The sequence below is a fragment of the Meriones unguiculatus genome, chromosome 1, assembly GCF_030254825.1.
Source record: "Meriones unguiculatus strain TT.TT164.6M chromosome 1, Bangor_MerUng_6.1, whole genome shotgun sequence".
Classification (NCBI taxonomy): domain Eukaryota; kingdom Metazoa; phylum Chordata; class Mammalia; order Rodentia; family Muridae; genus Meriones; species Meriones unguiculatus.
Genome location: NC_083349.1, coordinates 74,153,271 through 74,175,481, shown reverse-complemented (window position 1 = coordinate 74,175,481; position 22,211 = coordinate 74,153,271). Strand labels below are relative to the sequence as shown.

At 39.2% G+C, this 22,211-nt stretch overlaps 1 protein-coding gene across 5 annotated transcripts in view; it reads left to right on the top strand.

The window, feature by feature from the left end:
• Fam204a (family with sequence similarity 204 member A) overlaps nt 1-20,200 on the top strand; it is a 29,734-nt gene extending 9,534 nt beyond the window's left edge. For all 5 annotated transcript variants that reach the window (XM_060391800.1, XM_021633280.2, XM_021633281.2 and 2 more), the window contains 3 exons: nt 5,229-5,318; nt 18,717-18,823; nt 19,314-20,200. In XM_060391800.1, coding sequence (XP_060247783.1) covers nt 5,229-5,318; nt 18,717-18,823; nt 19,314-19,365 — 249 coding nt within the window. In that variant the 3' untranslated portion in view covers nt 19,366-20,200. The remainder of the gene's footprint in view (nt 1-5,228; nt 5,319-18,716; nt 18,824-19,313) is intronic.
• Nucleotides 20,201-22,211: the final 2,011 nt, after the last annotated feature.

Below are 22,211 nucleotides of genomic sequence, written 5' to 3'. Positions count from 1 at the left end.
TATATCTTGCCAGTGTTTACTATAATACAAGTAAATGCAAGCATAAAAGGAAAGGAAGGATTTAGTGCAGCTGAATTACTTCAGCTTCTCTTGGGAGTTGAGTGTAATTGCATGCCAGCCTCCTGCACTCACTCTTTAAGTCGGGGTCATGGTTTTTACATGGTGCTTCTTTTGCTGTACTGCCGAGGTTTCTACTGTGAGTCCAGCAAAGTAAATAAACTTTAAAAAGGGTAAAGGCAAAAATGTCCACCCTGGAGACACTACGAGAAAAGCTATGAATAAATGTAAGTCCAATAGATAGTTAGGAAACTGGTGAGGACTACGCAGACACGTGGTGCAGTGTAAACAAAATATGGATTTCCAGTCTAGCATTTTATTCTCTGGAGCAGAGGCTGATCTGTTACCAGAAAGTCTTTTTATTTTCTTTTCACTCAACCCTCAAGAACAGTAAAGCAAGACAAAACTTCTTAATTTCCTGTCTATCATCCACCACCCTCCTTGGAGTCCTGCCAAAACTGCTGCTCAGCCCAGCGTGTGCACTGTAACCCTGCTGTCGCCTGCCAGACAGTGCAGAGAGGCCTGTGTTTTTAATATAGTCTTCCTAATAGTCATGGCTGCATTAAAGTGTTCTTTGAGTGAAGTACAGCTATAAGGAGTATCAGTAAGTTTATAATTGAAACAGTTATTTTAAATGTGTGTGGGAATTTCGTAGAATCAATTTTACTCATTAATTTCCCTGTGAATGTCTCAAGTATTCCGTAGTTGATTCAGTGTTATTAGTTAGCAGCTGTCATTGAGGAAGTCCTGGGCGTGTCAAATGGACACTTGGTATGAAAACGACAGGTACTTTTAAAAAGTTTTATATTTAGAATTGCTCTTTGATGTTTGTCTATAGTAGTTTGTGAGAGGAGACTGCTGTTATTTAGATTAGCTTTTTCAAATGTTTTCTTTTTTTTGTGTGTTTTTCTTTTTTTATTTCCACCTTTGTGTGGAACTCTAGTACACAGCTCAGATCAAAACCTGACTGCCTTGAGTGCATTGGGAGATGGGGGCAGGGTTGCAAAAAACTTTGTGTGGGTACGACGAAGTCTCCTGGTATCAGTCATGGTGTTTTCTTAGGATTCCCATGATGATCACTGCAGGGAGGGCCAGTGTTAGCCTCACAGGATAGATGAAGTATTATGAAGTATTACTTGCCTTACAAAATAAATAGCAGGTAAGATATAAGACTTTAGGAACTCATTTGGTTCCTAATCTGAAATTTTCTAAACTAGTAAGTTTAGTTTTTAACTAACCTAAATTTTGTATGATTTATATATAAAAATAACAAAATCGTCACATATAACTTGTTAGTATATAACTTATGTTTGTATTTAAATGTTGCTCCTTTCTCTTTATGGAGAAATAAGTTCAGTCATAATTAAGCAGTTTTCAATAGGTAATTCAATAGGTGTTAAGATTGGATATATTATCCAGATAAACATTTAGCAGTGAGATTAATGTAAAAATATGTTGTGATGCCGTTGGACATAAAGAGCTTCAGTCACATATTAAAGGAATTGCCCTGTGTGCATGTGTGGGGTGAGTTCCTGACAGTAAGTGCTCATGAAGGCCTGGACACAGTTGTTGTCCTGCCACCTTGACATCTGCAGGACAGCTTTATTGATAAGAGGCCAGCTCTCGTCTTACAGGACCCTTTTACACAGTTCTCTTAGGTAAAATTACCACGTGTGGCTAAATCGTCATTCCTAAACATACCTGTTCTCTGAGATATATTTTATGTTTAATTCTCATTCAAGTAAGAAATGTCAAGAGTACACCAAGGCACTGCAACTGTGAGCAGTACCCTGCAGCTCCCATGTGTCTTCTGGTGTGGAAGGCCCTGTGTAAATCATAAACTACTTGGGGTCTTCCTGAAAGTCTAAAAAAGCTTGGAATCTTAAATCCTGTTTGATGAGACACTTTACTAACCCAGAGTTGACTTCTTGAGACTTGGCTCTGAGGCCCTGGAGAAGCATAGCAAGGTCTGCAACCTCACTGGAAAGTCATCTTATGTTATAGATAAGGGCAACAACTAATCATTTCTTGGATGGTTGCTGTGTTTGAAATATTGGCTATGTAGTTCACATGTATTTTCTTGACCCTAATCATAACTTCACCAAGAGCGTGGCTTTATATTTACTTGATTTCAGTGAGAGAACTATAGCCATAAAAGTTTAGAGACTCTACGAACATGGTTGAGCCAATGTCCTTGTGTACTTGAGCATATTTTGGATATATGCCTAGGACTGGTATAGCTGGATCTTGAGGAAGCACTATTCCTAATTGTCTGAGAAAGCACAAGATTGATTTCCAAAGTGGTTGTACAGTTTACATTCCCACCAGCAATGAGGAGGGTTCCCCTTTCTCCACATTTTCTCCAGCATGTGTTGTCATTTGAGTTTTTGATCTTAGCCATTCTGATGGGAATAAGGTGAAATCTTAGGGCCATTTTGATGTGCATTTCCCTGATGACTAAGGATGTTGAGCATTTCTCGAGGTGTTTCTCTGCCATTTGATATTCTTCTGTTGAGAATTCTCAGTTTGGCTCTGTACCCCATTTTTTAATTGGATTACTTGATTTGTTGGTGTCTAATATCTTGAGTTCTCTATATTCTGGATATCAGCCCTCTGTCAGGGTTGGTGAAGATCCTTTCCCAGTCTGTAGGCTGTAATTTTGTTCTGATGACAGTGTCCTTTGCTTTGTAGAAGCTTTTCAGTTTCATGAAGACCCATTTATTGATTGTTGATCTTAGAGCCTGCGCTGGTGGCAGTCTTAAGAGAGGATTAGTGGACAGGTAACTAAGGTGAAAGAGTGAAGCTAGTCTGATTGCTTCAGTAAACACTGAGTTGAGGTATCTGGCTTCCTTAGACTACAAGAAAATTGAATTTGATATTAATGCTTACTTCATCTGTCTCAGGCATTTGAGGAACTCTCTTATTCTACAAAGGGAGTAAATGCTATTGTATTAGCATTTTGTAAATAAAAACTTCATTCCATTATAGATTAAATATGAAGTTCTATATGGAGACTATAAACTTCTAATTATACTACACTGAGAGCCCAATATAAAGATACCCTTGAGCCCTGGAGAAATACAGAGGCCAGAAGAAGTGTTAGATCCTCTGAATCTTAAGTTCCAGGTGGTTGTGAGTCACCCGACCTTGGTGCTGAGAACTTGGGCCCACTGCAAGTACAGCAAGTGTTCTTAACTGCTGAGCCGTGGGTCCATCCCCAAGAAATACAGTCTTTATTTGCTGCAGATAAATGTGTCTAGATAAAGATGACAGTGTGTGACCCCTTTTTGACTTACGGGCATTATCACCTCAGTGTTATTGTCTGGGGCTCTTCACAGGCTGCTGGGATCGGCGGCTTCCTTCGGGGTCAGTGCAGGCATGGGCTACTGCACTGCGGCTCTCAGTAGGCGCCTCTTGTGCAGAAGGGATGGGTCGGGGCTTGGGTACGCCGTCAGCTTAGTTACTGTACATGGAGTTTGCCTTTAGTGAGCAGAAAACTCAAGAGAGGAGAGAGACAGTGTGTTACAGGGACAGATCCTGAAAGGAGATACAAAGTTTAATATGTAGACAGGAGAGCAATCTTGGTGTGGGATGTGAAGGAAAGGTGGCAAGGTCAATAGCTATAGCAACAGGGAGGGTAACATTTGAGGAAAGCCTGAAAAGATGGGAAAGATTTTTTTCTTTTTAAGGGAAGTATGGCAGAGCCACATGTGGCCAGAGATTAGGAAGTATAGCACTGCTAAAGATGAGGCTGAGGAAACCTGTTAGCCAGAGAGTTGATCTGCATTGTGGTGCAAGATCCTTAGCTTAGTTTCACATGAGCCCAGATAAACAGTTTGTAGATTGCACGATTGGCAGGTAAGAGCTGGTACATGGAAGTCAGTTGGAGTGGCTTAGAATAGATAGTAGTGCCTCCTGAAAACGAGAAGAATTGGGAAAGAGTATGCCATAGTATTTGCACTAGCTTGAGAAGTATTCTGCAGATGTAAAGATAAGAAGTCAGCGGTAATGAAAGGCAGTTAGTTGAATGAAGGTCTTCAGTTACTTTGGGAAGTTAGTTGACTACCCTAGATGAGCTCTCCTTAGATGGGCTGTGATCAAGAAGTCTTTTCTTATGCCAGATATCAAGTGAGGTGCTCACTGGCCTCTGCGTCCAGTGTTTTTAGGTTGGTTATGTTGCAGTTTTTAAAGTCTTCATTTCAACAACAGTACAGGAACAAAATCTGTCTTCATTGATGGCTGTGGTTAAGCGGTATACTGGTGGAAGAGATTTTCTTAGCACTTTTGCCGTTATATTAGAAGGAAGTTTATGTGAGGTCCAAGATTTATTGTGTTGAAATTATGAAATAGGAGACAGTTGTTAGAATAAGATTGTACTCTAAGAAGCACATATTAGACTACTTGAAACTTTTATGTTCTATAGTGACTATTCTAAGAAAGATGTTGGTTATATCAGGCTGTCTTTTGATAAGTATATGATGAGCCCTACCTAGTTTGGTAATTCTATGACAGTTAAAATTTTGATTTCTTGAAGTATTTTTAGTAAATTTTTAGTAAATTTAGTAAATTCAAACATTTCCATGGGAAGACAATATGATTGTTATTTGTTGCTTTCTTTTCTGGATAGTAGTCAGCATAAAAGCTCTAATTGAAGTTGGTGTAATGCTTTGAGTGAAAGTGTTGAACTGTGGGAGTGGGTCATGGTTAAGAATTCAGACTTGTGCAAACCTGGATGTGGGAATGGCTTTATAACTTACTGACCGATGTCAGCCATGTTGAGTAATCTTTGCAAACAAGCTAATAGTTCATGGAGCTGAAAGGATGCAAGTAACAACTTTAGTAGAACAGCCCAGGTTCTTCTTGTGGTGAGCACTCCATAATCTTGAACCATTGCTGTCTTTAGAGAATAGCAATCCCTGGTTCTAACCCTCCCCCCCCCAAAAAAAATCTGAATTTGCATCTTGTTTTTACTGTTAGCTTGAGAAAATTTTGAATAGCCACTGAATGTTTCAGAAATGTCTTATCCATAAATGGGTGTTGATGCAAGCCTGTGTAGAGTTTTTGAGAGGGCTGAATGGATGTGGCATTTGCTATAGTCCATGCCATAGTCTTGTTTAGCAAGTGCTTTACTTTCTTTCCTGCCCATACTTTTTTTGTTTTTTTCTTTCTAGTCAGGCCTTGAAAAGAGGATAGACCAGGCTGTGGAGGAATGGGATGTTGAGAAGGCTGAAGAGCTGAGCAACCAGCTAGCTACTCGAGAGGTAAGTCAAACTGATTCCAATTTTCTTTTTGCCCATATACTTCTCTCTCTTTGTACTATTTATTTTGAAGTTCTTGATTTTGTGTTGACTTTAATGCTTTAAATTTATTCTGGTCTCAAACTTAGGCTAAAAACTATGCATAATTGATATTTGACCCTGTTTTTCCCTGGCCTACAGCAGGTTTTTTGCTTTATTTGTTTTTGAGGTTGGTGGTGTCTTTCAGGTGTAATTTGAATAGTGCCTTCCTTGTCTGCTTTGTGTCTAGCTTGGTTTGTCTTCGTGGGGCAGCTGTCACACCCTGCATTCTTTTCTTAGTCTTTGCGTACAGTCTCTTACTGTGGATTCTCTACATACTGCTCAGCCCTGTGGGGTTCCAGCTAATTCTCACAGTCTGTAGGGTAAAATTAAAACTATACATTTAATATATTTCCAACTGCAAAGTCACAAGATGCTTCTGACTCACATTCCTGGAGTTAGGGTCCTATCGACCTACCACTCGGACTTCATGTACTTTCCTGTTCTACTGTTCCTTTTTCTTTATAGACTGAAAACATGAGCAATCCGTACCCTGGTTTTTATTTTAGTGCTTGGTTCCCTATCCTTAGCTTGTAACACTCTTGGTGTTTAGTCAAATAAAAGCATCATAGCTCATTCATGCAGATTGTTGGTTCTTTCTTAGTGCTCTAACTCATGAAGAGGCTTTTGTTTTGTTTTTTTTCTTTTTTCCAATCTGAAATTAGAAACTTCTATTTCAGTAGATTATTCTATGGAAGTACTGTTGCATATTTTTTTCTATCATCAGTTGTTTAAAAACCCACCATTTATGGTCATTGTGAGTTTTTTTGTGTGTGAATTTTTGCCCTTCTTTTTGGCTACATGCCTTAAGAACCATTAAAGGATATTTCCAAAATCTTCTGAGATACTTACAGATTTCAAAATTTTCCTTTTTATGTCTTTAAGAATAATTGGTCACATTAAATATTTCTGTATATGTTTATATGCATGTGTTAGTGGCTAACAGAAAAGAAATTACAGAGCTATGGGTATTAAAGGCATTGGCTAGAAATAGCATGAATGACAATTATGTGGCTTTGAAAAAATGAAAGGTTGACATTTTAATCTGGGTGTGGTGTTTCATGCTTGTAATCACAGTACCTGGGAAGTTGAGGCACGGAGATTACTATAACTTTAAGGCGAGCATGGATTACAGAGTGAGACCATATTTCAAACAAAGCAAACTGACATTTTGTGAATTGTTCTATTGTGGTAAGGTACACTGTAGTTTATGCTTGTAGCCACTTTGAGTGTGTAAAAGGGTAACGTCAGGCATGCTCACACCATGGTGCAGATTCTCCCACCACTTGTGACCAGAACTCTTCATCTTGCAAAACTGAAACTCTACTCCGTAAACTGTTCCTGTGCACTTTCCCGTCCACCCTGCTTTAACAGCATGCTACTTTGCCTGTGCATTCAGCTTCTGTAGGCGCTGTATGCAAGGCTTATGTTTGTGCTTTTGTGTCTGGTGTATTTCATTTGGCGTAACATCCTTAGACTCACTGTGTTGCACTATATGTCAGATTTTCTTCCATTTCAAGACTACTTGCTTCTCTGTCACATTTGGGGTATTTGTGCCATTGTTTGTGCATTTGCTTGCTGGTAAACACTGCACTCACTATTTGACTGTTGTGAACCATGCTGCTGTAAACATGAGTATACTAGCATCTGTGTGAATTCCTGTTGGAACTTCCTTTGTGTAGATACCCAGAAAAATTTATTTAAGAAGAAAAAATGCAAGCCAGGTATTTGATGTTTTTAATTTGTGAGGATGCTGTGACTCAGCATAGCGATCAAAGCTTTGGCACAGTTGCCTTGTAGCTGAGCTTTAATGAAATATTCTTTGTGTTTGCTATTTTCTTACAAGCTATTCAATTCTTCCCACCGTCTAATGCTTGTTATGCTTGCAGTTTGACAATTGCTCTATTTTATTTTTAAAAAGTGCTATATTTTGATTTAATGGTGTAGCTCTTGTTGGATTTAGTAGTATTTCATCACTATTTTGGGAGGGAAAGATAAAGTTTATTTAATAAAATGAACTTGAAGATGTGTTAAATTGTGCCACAAGTTCAGTAGGGTTTCCTGTTAGCTATTGGTTATCTGTGGCTTCTTCAGTGTGAATAAGATCTGTATATGTCAACCTGTGCTTCTGTTCCTATCCTTGTAAGTCAATCTAGGAGCTCCCTCAACAAACATGGTATATGTATTGGTGGTATGGTACTCGAAACTCATCCATTGTTAGAAGTACTGGCTTGGTTTCTTACAATTGTAGTTAACTCCTGAGATAACAAGATTATACCAATTAGTGAACATCATCTGCAGATTTTGATGGGGTGGCCATGGAAACATGAGGGATAGTGGGGAGGAGCAGTGCTTGAGGGCTTGGACAGGACTGCAGGGGTAGATGTTTACCGGGGCTCTAGGACTCAGGAGGGTATCAGGATGGGACTGGGGAAAAGTGGGGCCTCAGGAGGCTGTTGGGCTGGGAAGCACACTGGGCACCAATAGCCAGTCAGTGGCTTGCATCCTTATCAAGCAGTGGATTTAGATAGAGGCTGCTGACAGCTTCATGTAGGTTGGGAATGAAACCTTTCAGGAAGCTGGTGCTTAGCTGTGTTTCTGCTGAGGAAGTATTATACCCTGTGCATGGCTTCCAAGGTTCCAGGACTGCTTCACGTTGAATTTGGATGCTGGTCTGGGTTTGCTGGATAGTTCTTGGAAAGCCCAAGACACAACCTAAGAAAAACCAGCAGGACTATAGTGTGTGGTTGCCTACTTACTTTTAGAAATGTTGTGTGTCTGTCTTCATAGTACTTTTCAGGATTACAGGATAGAAACTGGTGCTCTGCTTTTCTGTCCATCCTTCTTTTGGAGACCCAAGAGTTGTGTGATCTCTTCCAACTGTAAAGCTGCCACAGCAGACCCCTGCTTTTTGTCTTGGTGGTGGAAGAAAAGATAAGGCAGAACATAGTTTATTAGTTCCGCTACCTGAAACCAGGGAAATTTGCAGAGAAGCCTGTTTCAGTGCAGGTTCTGAGTTCCTTTTAGCAGAGTTAATTGATTTATTTGCTATTAAGGAAGTTGCGCAATTTGAGGCCAGGGAGGCCCCTCAGTGGGTAAAGGTGCTCACTGCACAGGCAGAGCAGCCTGAGCTCAATAACAGGGATTTGTGGGAAGGTCGGAAGGGAGAACTGACTTTATGGAGTTGTCTTCTGATCACCACACACAGGGAATGCCTCACACACACACAAAAAAAAGTTAATCAAAAAAGAGTGCCAACAAGCTGGTTCAATTTCGACCTGACTTAGATTCCTGGCACCAACATAGTGGAAGGGGAGATCTGACCCAGGTATGCACATGCATACAAAAAGGAATTTAAATTATTAAAAAGAAAGTTGCAAAATTTGTAAAAGGTGTTTTAATCATACATGTTATTTAAATTTATATTTATTCCATTAATTTCCATTCTAGCAAAGGTGTTTCCTGTTCTCTAACATTGTCCTCTGTTGCAGTGTTCTTTTAATCTAGAATAGCTGCTCTGTCTTCATTTTCCTTGTTTTTGAGGAGAAGCCAGTTTTGTTTTGTTTAGTATTTCCTCATGATGGCTTTCAGCAGTGACCATGGGTGTTCTCAGACTCTCCAGAGGCACATACTATCCCTTTTTGCCACTTTTTGATTTTTTTTACTCTGATGAGGGTGGTACCTTTGAGTTTCTCCTCTGTGCAATTGTTTCCCCTTTGTGATGAATAAGTACCTTATGGAGAGGTAGTTTGAGATTATACATGCTCCCTTTTTACACTTTCATCTGTTTCAGCATCTGTTGCTGGGTTTTTTTTCTGTTTTTCTTTTAAGTTATTGTTGTGATTGCCAAATGACTTTAGATCTTTAAAGCAATATTTGATTTTACTTTTAAAAAAGATTTGTTTACCTGGGTGCAGTGGTACATGCCTGTAATCCCAGCACTCTTGAGAGGCAGAGGCAGTTGGATTTCTGTGGGTTCAAGGCCAGCCTGTTCTATAGAGTGAGTCCAGAACAGCCAAGGCTACACAGAGAAACACTGTCTTAAAAAAAAAGATTTATTTAAGTTTTAATTATATATGTGTTTGTTTATTTGTGCACGAGCACACATGTGAGTGTAGGTGCCCAAGGAGGCCGGAAGAGGTGTCAGATCTCTTGGAGCTGGAGTTACAAGTAGTTGTAAGCTGCCTGAGGTGGGTGCTAGGAACTGGATTCTAGTCCTCTGCATGAGCAGCAAGTGCTCTTAATTCTGAGCCATCCCTCCAGCCACACTTGACAGTACTTTTATTACTTGGCAAACTAAGATTAAAAATTAGCTTAAGTGTGAGGTATTAGAGTATAGATTGTTTTCTGAATCCATACTAATCTTATGAACCTGGGCAGTTTCCTAAGTGGTGTGCTGGGTAGGGAAGGAGTTTCCTGTACTATTCTATGCCAGCTGTGTGTTGTTAATTCTGCTCTAGCCCTGGTGAGCTGCCGACAGGTTTCAGAAAGGGATTTCTTTCAGGACGCTGGGACTGTAAGTTTGGTGTCTTCTCATCTTGCTGTGCTGACTAGGCGTTTTATTGCACTATCTGTCCTTTCCTGTCATACTCTATGACAAATGAGATTGCTTTAGACATACTGTTTTCAGCACATGGGGAGATAACGTCTTTCTCAGTTGTCCTTTTACTTTGATACACATGTTAACCTGTGTTCTGGTAAATTCAAATTATTTACTGTGAACTTAATGAATTCTGATTAAAAGAAAAACCAGTAGTTTATATCCTGGATAACTGAAAGGACAGCTGGGTCATGATTGCTATTCTGGCAAAGATTCAGAAAGACACCAGTGCTTTGCACATCCTTTGAGCACCCATGAGGAAACGGCCAGTCAACAGTCAGGAAGAGCTTCGGCAAGGAATGGTTTCCATCTCTAGGTTCTCATGTTCACCCCTTCGTGCCAGTCACTGTGAGGATGAGATGGGAATTTAGAGAAGTATGAGTTTGGGGCAGAGGCCTTTATGAATAGAGTGTATGTATGCGTGTAGGTGTCCTTTTGAAATTCAGGGAGATTGGTTTTTAATGACAGCACCGTTGGCTTTTCTCAGGAAGCAGTGACTGGGGCCTGCTGATAAAGCCTTTGCTCAGAGGTGCAGACCCCAAGTCCTTAAAGCCCTTTCCAGCCATAGGTCAACCTCATTTTGATATTTAACATTTAAAAGCCTGTGAAGCGAGTAGGGCAGCATCGATTTTGAGAAAAATGAAGTTAATAGAACCATTTCTGTGAATAGTGCTTGAAAACAGCCCTCAAAGAGAGTATGTCAAAATTAAGCTGTTGGTGTGCTTACATGGTGATGCAGCAAGCATAGAATTTCCCAGAAATGTGTCCCTCAAATTTGTGATGACTGAGTGTCCGTGGACGCTGGCTTGAGGGGAAAGGGTGACTTAAAAGTCCCGAGTGTAAGCCTAAGTGGGGCTGTCATTTCAGGAATAACTGCAGTGCAGACTGCTCTGAGAAGGCCCCTCCTGCCCATGTGCCCACCCCACACTTTCACAGTTTCTGAGGAGAAGCTGGCACATATCTGTGGATTTGTGTTATACTAGTGAAACTGTTCCATCTTGAAAAAAAAAAGTTTCTTTCTTTAAACTCTTGTTTGGGGCATGTCTGGCTGAACTGACCTCTGACTTGGCAGGGCATTCTGCTCACTCACTGTGATCCTTTCACCCTCTATCCTCGGCTGTCTTTTCTTCATCATAAGGCACGCTCCAGTCTAAAATGACCTGTAGAAACAAGTACTTTGAAATTCAGTGCTAAAGCCTGTATTTAATTTAGTGGGCAGCAGATGGGTTGAGTTTTACATTGTATAGAAAGGACTCTCCTCTGTTAGCTTGAGGAGATACAAACCAACTCAGTAGAAAAGCAGTGTGCCCACTCTCAATTGAGTCACCACTCCTTTAACTAAAAATTCTCCTCGGATGTACCTCAGTCTACCTGTCCAGTGTCAGGGCAAAATGGCCCTGTTCCTGTTTTCATGAATATTTTTTTGGGAAAAAAATATCTTCCAAAAACCCAGTAACTAAGTTTCTGAGTCAAAACTGTTTGATCAGATACAATGCTGAACACTGTATTCCAGTTAACCATTATAAAAATTTATTGCTGGAACATCCAGCCTTGCTGTAGAAGGACACATCCTTTCTGTAGTTACAGATATTGTGATTTCTGGCATTTGAAGACTGGGTTGAAACAGTAAAAATACAGTATTGATTTTACACACACACACAAGTAAATGTGCCTTTATTCCAACCAATATTTTACATTTATGCAAGGGACCTATTGTTGCAGTTATCCAGGGGTATGTTTGACAAATGCTGACCACTATGAGTTTTCTCTAAAAGCAGGTGGTAGGTTTTACTGATGGTCATTTTGTGTGGATGTCTGCAAACTCCAGCAAAATATATTTTGTCTCTTAATCCTGTTCTGCCTTCCAGTCCTGACCTTTGCTTGATTGACAGCTCTTTCTAGTCATAAGTACAATTTAGCATCCTCTTCTTTTTGGTGTATTCCACTGGGAATTGGCAGTAGGAGAGAGGATAGAGCATGGGGGAGGAAAAGCCCTGTCAGGGAATGCTGCCAGGCAGTTCTACCAGCTCCTACTGGACATGGGAGCTCTCTCCTTGGGGCAACAGGGATCTGCTGAGGATCGTCCAGGACTGATACTAACTTCAGTCATCTCTCAGTGTGTTTTAATTCAGACGTTTTTCCTTGCTATCCTCTTGTTGTCTGCACATAGTCTAGGGGGCTTTAAAATGGTAGTTTTAATTTTTTAAAGCCTTATTCTCCTTAACTCTAACAAGCAAGTTAGTTGTTAAATATAGAGGAGCTTAGCACAGTGCATGAGTAATTGTTGTCTGACCCTGTGAGGGAAGGACTGTGAGCGAATTCCTTTACCTCTAGTTTAAAGATTTCTTTCATTCCATAAAAAGCCTGCAGCTTCAAAGACGGAGTGTGTTGGTCTCAGAAAAGTAAGATTGGTATTTAGCGAAGGACATCGGTCTGTGTTTCCAGGTGTGCTCTTTCACATCTCATTGACTGTGGATGCTTTCTTTAACCTCTGGGGTCTGGCTGGCTGTTCACCTCGAAGGGCATTCCTTATGCGCTGTCTTAATTATGTTTATCTGTGCTTTTAACTAACCTTAAAAAAGATTTCAGATGTTACAAGTCTAATTAAAGAGACAGACAAAGCACAGTTTATACTGTAGATTTTTTTCTGCAGTTCAATTAATCAGCATGTTTTCTCTTTTAATTAAAACCATTTTAGTAAATTAAAGCCCACAGCAAAACACATATATAATTTGTTTGTAATTAGCTCTTAATTGGTGGTAGTTGAAGCTTAGCACCCTTGGTTTCTTTCTTCATGATTGCCATTTTATTAGCAGCCAGTCATTAATTAATCTTTTTCTAATTAGCTTATAAAACTGTTGATGGCACATTATTGTAAATGTGATTTTAAGTTCAAAGCTTGTTAATAGGCTTTCTTACTTAGAAGAACAGAGATAAAGAAATTGCTGAAAACAGTACTACAGTTCTTTCAAAAACTGTCTTTCTTATGGGCCTGTGGAAAGCATCTAATAGCTTATGGTTAATTTTTTTAATGCCTTTTTTCTCTTTTATGAATGGAATAAGTTGCTTGAATATAAATGTCAAGATCCAGGAGTAATTTCAACATTATAACATCTTTTTTTTCCTGTTTGGAATATTGTAATCTACATATAATTTGAAGTTACTAAAACAGGCGTTATGTAAACTATTTTACTATTAAGTCAAAATTGAGTGTATGGATCATATCATATGCATGGGTCCATCTGTTTTCCTAATGTCTTTTAAATTGAGGTCTGTTGTTTGTGCTTTGAAATAAACTGGTAAGAAATTATAGGTATAAAGTAAGTATCTGTCTGGTTGTACATTTAGACACTAATGTGATAGACAAACTGGCAAACGTGTCAGCTTATGTATGCATACACCCCTCAAGATGACAGTGAAACAAGATGCAATAACACAAAGAAAAGAACTTGATTGAAAAGCTGGTTAAATTATGAGGTTAGTTGTAGTTTGGGCTGTTGTCAGAATTCTGGCATCTCAGGTGTGACCATGGAGAGAAAGACCAGTGTAACACAGGCATCTAGAGTTTCCTATGGCAGATGCTACCCTAAGCTGGGGTTTGCATGAAACCTCTCAGCTCTGTTACGTTCTTGAGATACACTGGCATCCTGAACTGTTTTTAAAAAGCAATTATTGCAAAGTTTGGAAACTGAATTTTAAAACACAGCAGAACTGGCCATTGGAAATGCTTGTTCTTTGCTCTGAACTTTGTGTGTTATTTTAAGTTTGATTGTTTCTTTGCTTGTTTTTCAGAAGGCATTTTATGATGGCATGCGAGAGCACTAGAAAGGGATAGCTGACAAAGAAAAAATTAAAAATTGGATAAAAAGTAAATGAATAATGTCATATTACTAAAAAGATGAGAGGCTAATTTGTGCCGACTTTTTGCTAATTTTGTTCAAGCTTCAAAATGAGGAGCTGTCACCGTTCTGTGTCGCGCTGATGACAGTGCCAATGATCCATGAAATAAGCTGCCGCTGGCTTTGTTCTGATAAGAATGAACAAATCTGCAGTGTTCGGCTCCCAGAATCTCATTTTCATACTTGCATGCAGGCTAAAAGAAATAAGCTGTTTGCAGGCTTGATTAATCAGACATTGGAGGGTTTTTTGTCTCTTTGATCTCTTTCGTCTCCTAGGTAACTTGCTTGACATTAATGTTGAGCTTGAGTAAAGACAATCAGGAATTGTCGACCAAACTGATATAAAAATTAAAGACCTTAACACTTTAAGTACTCCAGTAATGGTTTTGCTTTACTTCAGAAAACATCTGTTTTCATTTAATTAAAGAACAAAAGAGAATGGCATAAATATTTTTCATCGAGACCTATTATTCTATAAAAAGTTAAAGTATGATAATTGGTATTTTTAAATAAGTGCCTTGAAAGTGTTCAAAAGGGAGGAAAACTTCATGACTCTGTTACATACTAGCAATTTTGAGATGACTGAAATATTCTATAAAATGGGTAAGCAGTTTATAGTTGTGTTAGATTAAGCTGTTGGAATCAGATGCTTCAAATGATTATCAGGAAACTTTATGACAACATTTGCAAGAGGTATTAACTCTATTTTGAAGTTTTTTTTTAATCTGCACTGTGTTTATAAGAATGTGCCATTATATCTATTTTATGACCCAATGTGATTTACACACACTGAACCTGTAAAATTGAAAGGAATTTTAAAAAAACATTGTGGTGCATTTGCTTGAGGTTGTGCAGACGCTTTTACAAATCTTCCAAGTGGCTGTAAAGATGAATGCCTCAAGGGTCCAGCCAGGGCCCTGCTTTTCCAACCAGCTAAAGCCTTATCTTAAATCCAAGCAAAGTACCATTAATCTTTTTGAAAGACCTTTTATGGCTTTTAATATATCCCAAATTAGAACATTTTACACCCTTGGTTCCTGAAATATGGTGATAAAAAGCCTTTAGAGCTTAATTTTCCTTACCGCATGCTCTGACCAATTTGCAGTTCTTTGTGATAATGTTTAGACACCTTAATTAAAATGCAGCAAAATATTGGATGTTCTATATGGAAAATGCTGATACTTTGGCTACACATACAAGAAATTCTGTATGTATTTTTAGTCATTAAAAAAGTCTTACATTGTGTTATTATAGTTATCTGATGACCCCAAACTGTTTATTTATTTATTTTTATTCAGTGTAATAGCTATTGACCAAGCTTTTGACCAGGAAGATGCATTTTTTTTTCCTTTTATAGAAGTGAAAGATTGATTCTTGTTCACCTGTTTTATTTGTTTGTCGTAGAGAAGTACAGCACAATATTCTTTTATAATCTGAAACTCAGGTTTGTCATCTTGACTGAAAAAATAAGTTTCTTCTTGACTGTCTCTTCATTGAAAGCCTTATTATCCTTTTGTGTTTCCATATATCTTTTGTTCCATTTCTTTTTCTACAGAAATAAGTGGAGAAAGAAAGAAATTCATTGAAGAATGCGAAGGTGAAAAACTGTGGATTTTCACCAACATTACAATCAAAAGTTTTTTTCTATAAAAGCAAAAAACGAACACGCATTACATAGAGCAGCCTTGTTTTACTGTTTATTGGTTGAAGAACATCCCCTTTAACCTGGTCATAGCCTTAAGTAGGTAGACCATATATCCTTATAGGAACATTACCAAAAAGTGCTCCTAGGAATCTGCTAGTGTATTCACATAGTTCACAAACTGATGGAGCCCATTGTGCACTGCAAGGAGTTCTTAAACGTTTTTACTGTGCTCTGATTGTACTAACTTTACCATGATGCTGGTGGTTCTGGGCTTGGCTTTGGTTTTAGCTTTGCAGGAACACTGGAAGCATTTCCATTTGGCTGTGGTCAGATGTAGAGTCATGGGAGCACTGTGGTTTGTGTGTCTTCTATCTGGGGAACCCAGCCTAGGAACATCAGTAAGTTAATAGTGAAGGACTGTGACTTGTTAACAGCAGTTTGTGATAATGGTATATAGCAAATCTGGGTTGAATCATACGCTTCTTCACTAAGGTCATTACTGAATTTAGATAATACAGAGAGGCTGAGAGGTAAATAGAACTTTGACATGGGAGAGTTGGAAACTATATCATGTCAGTGCATTATTTGGTTTGTTGTTTAAGTATCAACTGCTAACTGATTACACCTTTGGAGCCTCTTACTTGGTTTGTAATGCAAAGGAGTGGAGTACTGATACTCAGGGAGTGGGAGAGGAATGAGATTAAGTCATCCCCAAGTTGTTGGCATCTCACTGAGCATCTTCAATAGTCACAAGCTGCTTCTTGAGACAGCAGACAACTTCTTAGGTTCACTTAGTGCTCCCCAGGTGTCCACTTTACTCCCATAGTTCCAAATCCCCTTGCATTTAGCTGGAGTTCTGTGATTAACTCTGATCAGAAACAGTATCTGTGTTACTTTATGAGCGAGGAAGAGGCTCTCCAGTTCTGCCTCATGCTGGTACCACAAGATGTATGGGGCCCTGCCTGTCCTCAGAGACTTAAGAGAAACAAGAAAAAGTTAGGTCATTGATATTTGGAGATTCGCTTGACACTGCGCTAACCTAAGCAGCAGGTGATGACTTTTTTTTTTTTTTTTGTCCTGTATGACAAGTACATAGGTTTTCAGTGAACGGGAATCCATCTTAAGAAAATAGGTACCACTGAGCCTTCTCTGAGTTTGCTCTTCTCCTTAGATGTAGTGGTGCCCAGCCTCTTCATTAGACTTTAGCATTTCTTTTTCCTGTCTCTCTCCCTCTCTCTGTGTGTTCAGTCCTTACTTGAATGTCAGTCCTCACTTTCCAGCTTGTCTGAGACAGGATTTCTTGTATCATGGCCACCTTATGCTGCCCTGCCCTGCCCTGCTGCTTCTAGGGATTGTCCTGCCTCTGTCTCCCATATTCTCCATAGGAACACTGGAGCTACAGATACATTTGCTACCATGTCCATCTTTATGTGGGGTCCAGGGATTCAAACTCAAGTCCTCATATTTGTATTGTTTTAGCCATGGAGCCATCTTCCATCTAGTTGTTAGCATTTTGGGGGTGGTGGGGGATTAACTTAGGTGAACTTTTCTGTGATAAAGAACTGGAAAAGAAGAGGGTTAAGAGAACAAAGCCAGCATGGAGGCAGCCATAGTTCTTTCTCACCCATTGTATAAAATGATTCCCTATATGGATGGCTTAGTGCTGTCTCCAGTGGCTGGCAGAAGCATCTGCAAATGTTCCCGCGCACTTGTGCTGCTAGCATTGGTTTGTATTTTGAGAAGATCCTGAGGTTGCTCTGTTTTCTCAAGTGAATTTTTAGATCCTTTTTGGTTCTTCCTGTGGTTTTACTGCTCTTAACTACTTGCTTTGGTGGTTGCAGCTTGCTTTGGTTGTTGCCTTCTGCCGATATGTACATGTGTGAGTACATGAACTCACATGAATTCCTGAACTGAAAAACCAGGTCTGTTTTTCTCAGATGTATTGATTACGTTATCTTGCTGTAGAGGTGTTGGTCAAGCTCAGCTGAGAGACGCTTTGCAGATGTCACCTTCCTAAACTGACTTCTTATACATAGCCCTTCAGTCCCTGCCGTGCTGAGCTCTAAAACTCAGATTCTGATGGGCTAATTTAAGTGGCTGCCTGTTTCCTCTCTTCCATGAGTCTGCCTGTCTTCTAATACGTGTTTAGTTGAATGAAAGAATAGAAAAGCCAAGAAAGATCAGAAAGATTGAAAGCTTTTGTTGATTTAGAGCTTTCTTTGTTTTGAGATGGAGTGTGGCTATACAGCCCTTAAGGGCCTGTGCTCATCCTGCAGGATAACTTCACCTCATGGTGTAGCATCCCTTTGCTGGGACTCCAGATATGTCCCATCGTACAAGCTGGCTTCACCCCGGTTTTTAATGGATCTGAATCACACATGAATGGACAGTTTACATTAAACTCATGGACCAGTGTTGCTGCACTACGGATGCTTCTTAGGAAATTTTTTGCAACCTGGTAAATGCTAGAGAAATGCAGAAACAAGGGCTTCCAGGCTGAGCTAGAGGAGACGTTTGGGTTGGGGTTCATGTGAAATCAGTCTTGTAGGCCAGTAGTTACCAGTAAGGGAAGCACGAACAGGGAACAGCTGGGTCCTGGAGTCCAGCTTCTTTACTTTCTGACTCCTCTTACATTCGTTTCTCTCTCAGAGACTTAAAAGCTGTTGCCCATCATGCAGAGTGCATTTATGAAGTAGTAATTAGCTTCCCCATGTTTCATTAATCCTGTCTATGACTGCCAATCAGAGCTTCTGATGAGCACAAGATAACTGGTGTGACCATACTGAGTTGCTGTAATTCTAGCCCAGAGCAAAGAAAGTTGATGTCTCTGTCAGTCTGTTTGCAGGCTTATCAGGGCAAATTCCTGTTCAGCCTACAGAATTGCTGAGATAGCTTGAAGGGCTTCCTTACTACCTTTGTGGACCCTCAAAAGGTCTGAGTTTGGGAAGGATTTCTGTCCAGGAGACGGTGCAAGTGGGGTGCAGGATCTGTGGGTAATGGAGGGGAAAAGAGCCGTATCTGTGTATTTGTTATGCTTGGTTCAGGGGCCTGAGGATAGGGTTTCTTAGTTTTAGACGTGTTCTAACCATGTGCTTGCTCCCAATTTTTTATACTATTATGATTCTTGCGCTAGCTAGAATATCCCTTTTCACATTTTTTTTTTCTTCCATAATTCTTAGCTCGGTGTAAAAGTTGCCAAAGCAATTGCTTGCCACAAGTTTGTTAAAGCCAAAAAGGAGGCTGAAAACTCACAGGCTGCTCGAAAGAAGAAGAAGCTGGCATGGGGGTGAGTTCATTTGAGACCTCTGTCCTGGGTCCTGGGATGGGAGAGATGGCTCAGCACTAAGAAGACCAGGTTCAGTTCCAAGCACACACATGGTGGCTCACAGCTGTGCAGTTTCAGAGGATTCAGTACCCTCTTCTGGTTTCTGTGGGGCCTAGGCATTCATATTGTAGACAGATGTACCTGCAGGCAAGATAACCAGACACATAAAATAACAATAATTTTTAAAAACTGAAAAAAAAAAATGTCATGATTCTGTTGACTTGGTAAGAATTATAGAGAGTCTATGCATCCATTGAATCCAGTTTGTAGGCCACTTAATCTAATGTTTTAAGTCTTGGTGAAATGTTTATAAGGTTATAAATGTGGAGGCATTTCCTCAGCCTGTGGTGTTTGTGAAAGTTTCAGCACTTTGGTCACTTATTAAACTTGTTATTTTAGTAGAATATTTTATTTTAGAAATAAATTGAGACTTTTATGCTCTTTATTTTAGGTTTGAAGCAAAGAAGAGATGGGAAACCAAAAGCAACATGGGATATATGTAATCTTGCAGAGTTCTTCAAGACATTTATTTATAGACTATCATGCTTCATTTGACAAAAAGACTTTCCCACTTAGGTTAAATGTGTCAGGAAATTGATAAAGATAGAAAAAGATAAGCGTAAAACTTGGGAGCTGATTATAAACTCTTTTCAGTCTTTTTTCTAAGAAGTTTGTGAAAAAAATGAACATTTTTATATTTGTGTAAGAATTTTTAAGCATATGTACAAGAAAAAAGGATAGAATTTTATTTATTTGTTTGTGTAAGCATACAGTTTAAAATCAATTTTGTGTTTGATCTGCTTGGTCTAGCATATCCTGTGAGGTCCTTGGACTTCCTTATCTGTTCTTAGCATGCCTGCACTTTTTCTAGAATTGTGTTTTTACGAATGACTTTTGTTTATAATGGATTAGTCATAAATAGAAAAATTCTCAATTGTTACTGACTTTACAAATGGCTTTTAACTATTTAATTCTGTAAAAATAATTATTGGTTATTTTGGAGGAAGAATTAATATTTCATAGTCATGTAGTAAAAGCAATTGATTAATGTCAGTAGAAATAATTATAGTAAAAAGTAGACACATTTTAGTATCTAGAGAATGATTTAAATTCAGCTTTGCCTAGAAAATGCCTTTCTAAATATCTGTCAACCATGTCATTCTTTGAATTATGATTGTTCTTTGAAAAGGAAATGGTCTGATTGTGCTAGACACAGTTGTAACTTAAGATAATATAACTTTGGATTGTCTAAGAGCTCATTTGTTTTTACCCCTTCTCCCTGCTACTCCTTAAAAGATAGAATTAATGAGACTAAAGAGAGAACTGATTCCGGTGAAATCATTGTCCTTTGGTATGTGTTTTACAGTCCTAATGGGAAGAGGCTTTGAAAAGTCATTTGATAACCAGCAAGACCATATGTGGATACTGTGAAAAATGAGTCATGATTATAATTGAATATTTTAGACTTAAAATAGTAACAATTTTATTAACTTATGGTGATATGTAAATTTTCTCTATATGAAAAACAAGTGAAGAGTCCAACTATCAATGTTACCTTTATTTAGTTTAGAAACACTGGTGTACAAACACAGGACCCAGGGTATTGGCTATCCACCGACATGTCTTCATGAATAGGCACCCTTCGGGGATGCCCTGAGTACTGTTTACTTACAGAACCTACTTTATGCATGGTATGCTAATCATACTGTTTAACATACATGTTTGTGTAACAGTATAGGAATATTTTTTCCACTCACTACACATTTCCCAGATTTTATCTAAAACAAGATGGATTATCTTTGAGAAAGTTCCTAGTATGGATATTTTCTTATGTAAGGCCCTGGAACATGCCTCTGTCTTAATTTTCTGTTTCTTTACATTCAGTTTTGTGGGTCTAGTGACTTCTGACAGCACATTTTCCATGCCAGGCCCCATTCTGAGCTTTTATGTCAGTGGGGCCATTTTAACTGAGTAGAGAACAACCGTATGGGAGGGTGGTCAGACAGAGAAGTCACATCTCCCAACTGCCTGCTCTTGTGGACATGGAAAGTTTTGAAGTGTACTGTTGTGGCCAGAAAGTAAGGAGGAAGGATTGCATGAGGAAGGGCGATGGCTTTTGCGTCTATCTGGGCTCATACTTGGTGTTTTATTTGGGGTGACAGTTTGGATACCTTATTCATTAGAACAATAAAATGGTAGCATTATTCCTGGGCCATCAGTGGTGCCCACAGGGTGTAGTCATTGTCCTTCCTATTCTGGCCACAGTGAAATAAGGGTTCTTTGTGAATCAGTGATAACTTTGGTCCCTGAAGCTTCAACTTGTACATTTGCTTCTTCCACAAGAAGCAAATTTGATTTTGATCTTGAATTTGATTAGTGATGTGATTTTCAGTTACTCTTGAGTGAGATTAGTATGTTTGAGGCCATTGGTACAGTGTTAGTAACATGATTTGCTGTCTTGAGTACCTGAGGCCAGCACAGCTTACTGAGGAACAGTAATTTTGAGCTTTACCATGTTGGTTTTGAAAGTAAGGTTGGTAGTGCATTCTTGCTCAGGAGCCCTCGGGATGTTTCTGATTTCAGCAGAACATTCTGTTTCTTTCACCAAAAGGAGAGCTTAAATATGTAATCTCAAGCTTGCTATAATTAGTTCTGATGACAGTTAAATACCTCAGCCAAGACTGTAAATCAGCAGTTAAATTCTGACTTCTGCCGTTGATCATAAATCTCAAGCATGGTGTTGTAAACACTTATTTTGGGGACAGGCCTCAGACAGAAGCAAAATGCCATTTGAATGTTAGGTGACATCTGTAAACCTCACATTTTAAGTCTGATACTGTGTCCACACCTTTTGTCTAAGCTGTCTTTGAAGTACTTTAGTAACTTAGGCTGTTAGCAACTGATGAGAACTTTGAGTCCTTGTGTGTGTATGTGTGTGTGTGTGCACAGTGTGTGCATGCTTATGTGTGCTGCTGCATGCCTTGGGCATTCTTCTCTAGCACTCATTTGAGAACAGCTTTCTCACTGAACGTGGAATGATGCTGGAGTGTGTCAAGCCTTGCTCCTGGCTCTGTACCCCAGCACTGGGCTCAGGCTTGCACACTGCCATGCCTGGCTTTTTACATGGGTTTTGGCGATTCAAGCTCAGTTCCTCCTGCTTGTGCAGCAAGTGCTGTTGCTGTTACCCACTGAGTCGTCCCCAGCCCAAGAAGTTAAAATTCTTAAAATGTGAATGTATTACTTTTAAAATGTCTATGTTCGCTTTGTCAGGGAAAGATTAATGCTGTGCTTTTGGAAATGTATATCTTAAAAAGTATATTATACAAGGCAATAACGATGTTGTGTTGGG